A 7,723-nucleotide genomic window follows, 5' to 3' on the forward strand; every position below is an offset into this window, starting at 1 on the left:
TGGTAAATGCAAAATCTACATATTGTGAAATTGCTACATTGCATATGGGTGACAAAGGGGTTACTCAAACAACATGGCCTTACTTCTATACTTTACATTTACAGATGTATACATATCTATACACTACCACTCATACATGTCTATACACATGATGCACGTATATACACCCATTATTCTCAAGCCACTAAAGATGCAGCTACATCTACATATTTAGCCTCTCTAGTGGAAACAAGGACACATTGTTGTTTCTTACTAGTCGAAGAAATAAGAAAACCATTGATAATTAAGAAAAAACTTCCATTTGTAGAACGCATAGATAAGTGAGAGCTTGCTCAATCAACATTATTATAATTCAATGTAGAGAATCAGAGTTTTGTTGGCATCGAGAAACCAACCCAAAATCTTTAGTGCCTTTCTAATACTTCAAAACTTGTTTAGCTGCAATCCAATGTTGAAGGCATGGAGAATTAAGAAGTTATCCAAGAAAATTTGTAGCAAAAAGAATGCCAAGGTAAGAATTTAAGCCAAAAAATTGAAGACATCCAACAAGTTTAGCATAAGGTTGATGTAATGCCAATTGTCCATCATTTTGCAGAAAGTGAGAGTTCTTGATAGAGCTCACAAGACAAGGAATACTAGTAGAATGTGCAAAACCCAAACCAAAATTCTAAATAATATCTTCAATGAACTTTTCTTGAAGCAAGAATAAAACACCCTTTTCTCAATAGCATTGAATCTAAATACCAAGACATGAGTGTATGTCTTCAAGATCCACAATATCAAATGCAGAAGATAAAACATTATTTACTTGTTGAAGGAAGTTGAGATTGTAAGTATGGTATCTTCCATATATAGATCAAGAATTAAAAAACTATCATTGTAGCGCTTGACATATAAGTTAGGATTTAAAGAACAAGAGATAAAACCTTGTTTAGTAAGAAATAGATCAATCTTTTGATACCAAGCTTGTGAAGATTGTCTGAGACCATAAAGTGCCCGATGAAGTCTATAGGCAAGATTTTCCTTATGTTTGACTATAAATCCCTTTGGTTGCTACATGTATATCTATTACTTTTAAATTTCCATTAAGAAAAGCATTTCTCACATCCATTTGGTGAACCTCCAAATCAAACTCAACAGCAAAAACTAAGACCTGAATACTGGTAATACAAACAACAGGTGAGAAAATTTCTTGATAATCAACTCTTGCAATTTGTGAGAAACATTTGGCAAGTAGCCTTGCTTTGAATTTTTCAAATGCTTCATGTGCTTTTGCTTTGGTCTTATAAACCCACTCGCATTTAACAATGGTACATCCAAGTGGTAACTTAGTTAGAACCCATGTACTTGAATTTTTCAAATTCTTCATCTGCTTTTGCTTTGGTCTTATAAACCCACTTGCATTTAACAATAGTATGTCTAGGTGGTAACTTAGTTAGAACCCAAGTACTTTTAGAGGGAAGAGATTCATACTTAGCAAAATAAATGAAATGGGTGCGATAATAAATTGGCCCAACATAGACAAGAAATATGAAAAATGATCAAAATGTTATTGCTTTACTTTTTGGCCAAAAATAGATAATTATTTGGCTAATTTTGGTAGAAACTCAAGTGAGTAATCATGGCCAAACTAGTGTTGTAGAAGTCTGCATGAAAATCTATTGTCCAAAGTTTTTTAGAGTGGTAGAGGGATAATACTTAGTCATGTGCTTCATTACATATAGCTAAATAGCCATCTTAAGGAGAAAAACGTTTCAAAATCAATGTGGGAAATTTGCAAAATGGAACCAAAAAGAAGAAGGATATGTTTTGCTAGACTGCCTAGTCAGATCAGGCAATGTGGATACTATATAGGCAATAATGATGTGAAAGATGGTCATGATGTAGTTGCACATTGCTTCTAAGATTGAGGGAAGTGTCCTAGTGGTGTCATTGAGGGGCTCACTTGGTTTTGCAACATCTCAAATACGCAATCATCAATGGTTTATAAGTATGATATTGTGGGACCACAACTTCAAAATAATGAATGTCTTGCAAAATGCTAGCCCTATTTGTAGCCACTCTCCATGGGTATCTATTTTTGCAAGTGTTGTTAGTAGATATTAATTGAAATATCAAAACATTAAACTAGTTAAATGGAGATAAAGGTTGATAATGGAATTTCAAAAACATATTCAAAAGGGCAAGATTCTTGATGTGAATATCAAGTGTTTGGCCATTATGTTCAGAAATAAGTGACATTTGTTCTATGTTAGTGCACAAGGAAGCAAAGCTTGTTTCCTCTGGGCATTAATTACTCTGTATCAAAGTTTACTCATTGCATCTGCATTAATTTTTAGAAGAGAGAAAGAAAGTATCAAGTTTCCATTCCATGTAAGCATATGTACTATGTGTCCTTAAATGTTTCTAAGCTTGGGCCCCATGTCACATGTTTTCATTCATCACATTGCATTGAAAAAGGTTGAGTTGCTTCAAGCTTTCGGAGCAAAGAAGGATCAATGTACCTATTTAGAGAGACATGTAGTAGAATGATGATAGTTTTACCTCATAGTGCATTTTTTAGTGCAAAAGGTTTTGATGCTTCCGAGCACTTGTATATACATTTTGTGGTGCAATGCCAAATCTTCTTAAATACACGTGCACTACTGTGAGATTGTGTCACTATGATAAAATTATTCCTCTTATGTATCTACTATATTTTAGCATGCAAACATTTTTAAGATTAAATCTATACGCTTGCTTCTCATACATGATGTCTCATTCTTGCATTGATTTTGACAACCAATCATGAAAGCATGCCTCTTGTTCATGAATTTGTAATTTTGGCATCCTTATAGCTATCACGTTTATCATAAATTAATGTTTTTTAGTCATCAAGAAATTGTGGTATGCAAACATTTTGAAAAGTAAATCTACATGCATGATTGTCATACATACGTATCGTGCTTGCATTGATTTTGAAAAGGAATCCCAAAACCATGCCTCTTCTTTACATAGTTTTAAATTTACCACTCTTTTCTTGTACTAATGTTTTCTATTTGTCTCAAGACATTGCACGTATGTCATCCTAACAATGGGATTGAACACCATATTGGTGCCCCCTTAAGCTCCTACAATTTGCCCTCTTCTAGACCTCGACTCTAGTCACATAATCAATGCTAGCTCCAAAACCATGAAGGTGCATGCTTTGTTCTTGCCTTAGAAACTTTAAGAAGTGTGCATATTTGTTCGTTGTATTATGATGTTTGCTATCATGGTTTGACACTAAATTATTTCTAGAAGAAGACATGTGTTGTCTTTAGATAAGAAACTAAGCTTTTAAGCCATGACTTTTCTTATTAAGAGTGCTTAGTTTAGTTAAGATTTCTACATTTTTAAGCGTATAGATGCCTGAGCAATGCACTCTTTATTTAATGAAATCATGTGAAAATTTTACCTTTACCTATGCTTACTATTGTTGCCTACAACAATTCTTAATCTAGAGTTTTCCAATGGATTAAGTCATAGTTCCCCTAAAACTTCTTATTCTAGACAAATTAATTAAACAAAGAGCATTTGTGTCTGTAACCCCACCTCTAGAATATTATTAGTACAATTGAGTTCATCCACAAGTTTTAGAGGATCTAGTGGAGCTCTATATAGTGCAAAGAGGAGGCTAAAAACACTGAAAAGTATCCAAAGTTAATTTTATTTTCAAAATGCCTCCTCTTTTGCAAATATATAAATCTTTTGTTTAGGAATTTTGTATAGCTTCTCCTTGACTACACCCAACACCTAAGGTTCATCACATGGGAACATTGTTTGATGATGCTAACATTAGAAGCCATGTTGTGTCTTGCCACTCAAGAAGATAATCCTTACAATTCCCATGGTCGACCCTCTTAGGACAGCGTAATCTCTACTGCCCATGTAGTCATGATAGGTTTCCTTCACTGTCCACCTCACATGTGATGCCATATGATGGCCATCTCTTCGTTCTTATATTGGTTCCATCTATAGTTGGTTTTTCATGGAATCATTGTCACCATTCTTAAAACTCCTAGCTGCATTTTAAAATAAAATTGTTTCACCTCTCCTCTAGTTTCCCAACCACTCATCTGTTTCTACTTTAATGATGACATCTAGCAATGAACTTTGTCTTCCCAGTATATGTCAACTTTATAATGTACATACCAATCTCCTCTATAAAAACTTCTGTGTTGTCTTTCTCAAAGCTCCTCAAATCTAAGAGAGGACTTGAGATCGTTACTTTGTTACAAGAAACACTAAGCGTATGTTCACCAAAATTAATGACTTGATTCATGAGATTGTGAGGAGCCACTTGCATTTTATAGTTGGAATTTCATGACATTGATGATGATGACTCTGATTACAAGCTACTTGCCTATTTTTAGAATCTCCAAAGGGTGAAGACTCTTCTTTTTAGCGTGTGCAATGTAAAAGAAGAAACATCAAAATCCAATATAGAATTACATTGTGTAAGCATGTAGGTATCAAACATTGATCCATTATATAAATGTAATGTTTTACCAAGAAACACCAAAATCTAATTTTCATTATTGGTGAGCTTGATGAGAGTAATATTAATTTTATATTTGATCCAAGGGGACTGCTACACAAATGTTTGCGGACCGGGGGGAAGGACTAAATACATCACATGCTTTTGCATGGCTAAGAGATTAGTGGCTATGAGATTATGGTGGATTTTATTTCAACCCGACAAAGACATATTCCAATGTCAAATGGACTCGGTGGCATAACTGCATATGTACATATGCAAGATGATGCATCCTTTATTAAGGTCTAATAATAGAATGAAAAAGGGGGAGAGATTATGTATTTCATTAAATTCTTAAGGGGTTTAATGTGCTTTTAGGATGCATGCGCAGGGTTGGTAGCAACGTTCATTTTGCCGCCATTTTGAGGGAGACTTGACCATTCATTTTGAGGTAGACGTGTTATAACTCAACCAATATTCACAGAGAGAGAGAGAGAGAGAGAGGTTTCTCTGAGATATGGTGTCGTCACTATTCATCTGCCTATCCTCTAATCCTCTCACTTTGTTGTCGGTATTCATCTACAATACTGCATGTGGCTTCTGTAGAGGAGGGGGCTTTGGCGGTTGTCAGTCCAGGAGTAGCTGTGTAGGTAGGAAGCGATCGATTAGTTTCTGAGATAGCTACTGTTGCATCATAGAGTGATCCATGACGTCATCCTTTCTGAGATAGCTACTGCATCACAGCGTGCAGCTATCCTACACGTCATCCTTTTGACATCATAGCGATTCAAAGATTCAAAGATTTAGAGAAGCGATGTACGACGAGAATCATCATCATCGTTGAAATATACTTTGTTGGATTAGAAGAGGACGCGGAAGATGGGCCGTGGGAAGGTGGAGCTGCGCCGGATCGAGAATGCGACTGTGTGCAACGTGACCTTCAGCAAGCACAGAGCCGGGCTGTTCAAGAAGGCCAAGGAACTCGCCATTCTGTGTGACGCCGAGGTCGCCCTCATCGTCGTCTCGGCATCTGGCAAGCTCTTCACACTAGACAATCCCCGCACCCGCAGGTACCTATTTCTTATTATACTCCATGTCATCGAGGGGCTCAAGAGATTAGTTGATCATTTTAAGGTTCAAATTTTTTTTATTTGATTGTGATGAATATCTTGTTCACTTCGTCAATTTTTAAGTAAGACATAACTTTGTTTTAATAAGTTTCAATCATACAACAAATATTAATAGATTAGGAATGTCAAATGAATTGAGGGTAATAAATAGCACAATAGACTTGTGTAGATGAGTAATTAATGCAAAAGTCTAGTCTAGGAAACCTAGAAGACCACACCTTCTAAAAAGTTTAATGTGCTTCTTTAGAGCGCGCTAGTTAGGTTTGAAGTTTCAAACAAGAGATAAACAATTAGTAAGTGGATGCCTATTTTAGGGCATTGTCCTTTATATGAGTGCAGAGAATGAAGATGTTAAACTACACGCAAAAGGGATAACTGTTGTGACGATCTACTAAGTCCCAGGGACACTACCTTCCTTTTTATGTTTGGTTTGGCATCTCAAACTATTTAGTATACAATTTTTGTTTTGTATCTCTATTATTGAGATAACTTCAATTTATTCTAAGAATTCTTTAATACCCAAGATTATAATAATGTCTCTAATAATGTATGGATTGATTAGCTTTTATAAATATTTAATGTAGATTTGGTGCCACCTTTGCTTCACGTCACATATACATCATTTGTGCCTAAACTTGCAATCCTCTCTTCTAGGCTTAATATTAAAGAGCCTAAATACATGTCATTTCATGAGCGTGGAGAAAGAAGATGTTAAACTGCACGCACAAGGGATAACTGTTGTGACAGACTATAACTAAGTCCCAGGGACACGACCTTCCTTTTTGTGTTTGGTTTGCCATCTCAAACTCTCTAGTATGCAATTTTTTTTTGTGTCTCTATTATTGAGATCACTTTAATTTATTCTAAGAATACTTTAATACCTAGGATTATAGTAATGTCTCTAATAATGTATACAATGATTAGCTTTGATAAATATTTAATGTAGATTTGGTGTCACCTTTGCCTGAGGACGTCACACCAAACCTGCAATCTGTGTCCTCTAAGTTTAATGTTAAAGAGCCTAAATACATGTCATTTCATAAGTGTGGATAAAGAAGATTGTAAAACCACACGCAGAAGGGATAACTGTTGTGACGGACTACTAAGTGCTTATAGTTCTTGAGAATCTTTATTTTTCTTAAGCCTAAATCACATATTCAATGTTCCTTCATATATGAATTAGTTCGTACACTTATGTGCTTTAAGTTCATACACTTATTGAGAAATATTTATCTTTTCTAAAGTATAAATCAAATTTTCTATATGCTTTAGCATATCAATCTTCCACCTTTGATATGTAACTTTAATATATAGATTGATTATTTTTTATTTATGTCTATGTTTCAGGAAGCCATAATGAATAATTTAAGGAGATGTCAGTGCAATTATAAGTGTAGGCATTCAACCCTTGGTTATCAGAATGTTACTAGACAAACTTACTATGCACGCAGTCGCAAGGATATGAATGGGATAATACATTCATCAGTTCTGGCTCATCAAGAAGGTCAAAATTCTACTAACAATGATGTTCCTATGAGTGAAGATAACCCTCCTATGGATCAACCATCATCTCACTCTTTGCCTAGACGCATGCGTTTGTGGTGTACATGCAGAACATATTGTGGAGGTGGACGTATGGTTCCTCACTCAACATATGCAAGACACATGAAAATTGAGGAAAGATTTAAGAGTCTCACTACTAATCTTGGTTTACGTGACTCTCAAGGACTACCACAAGATGACATTCTACTAGAGCATAATGACATGGGAGATGAGGTCCATAATGACCCATCAAATGAGATTGACAATTTAGATGAAAGGGAGGATAATGAGGTGGAACCATAACATGAAGCGTTCGAGATGGATGATGTTGAACCATCTTTATTTGACAAAATTGTTCAAAGAATAATTCAATTGCAAGAACTTTGGGATGAGCATCAAGCTTCAATTGAGTTTCAAGATAAAATGCTTAAAATTCTTTTTGGTGATATGATCATTTCTAATCCCCCCCCAAGCACATATGGACAATATATATATGCCGAGCTTTTCCTAGGTATGTTTAACTCCCAACGTTACAGGGTATGACAAGGAAGTG

General features: G+C 35.2%; 1 protein-coding gene across 1 annotated transcript; it reads left to right on the forward strand.

The window, feature by feature from the left end:
* The first annotated feature begins 5,377 nt into the window (after positions 1-5,377).
* LOC148018345 (MADS-box transcription factor 4-like) lies at positions 5,378-7,473 on the forward strand. The gene is made up of 2 exons (XM_087661566.1): positions 5,378-5,568; positions 7,242-7,473. The coding sequence occupies exons 1-2, from the start codon at positions 5,378-5,380 to the stop codon at positions 7,471-7,473; spliced, it is 423 nt and encodes a 140-aa protein (XP_087517692.1).
* Positions 7,474-7,723: the final 250 nt, after the last annotated feature.

This window comes from Lygodium microphyllum, chromosome 21, assembly GCF_053477565.2.
Source record: "Lygodium microphyllum isolate KBCC chromosome 21, Lygodium_microphyllum_v1.1.10, whole genome shotgun sequence".
Lineage (NCBI taxonomy): Eukaryota > Viridiplantae > Streptophyta > Polypodiopsida > Schizaeales > Lygodiaceae > Lygodium > Lygodium microphyllum.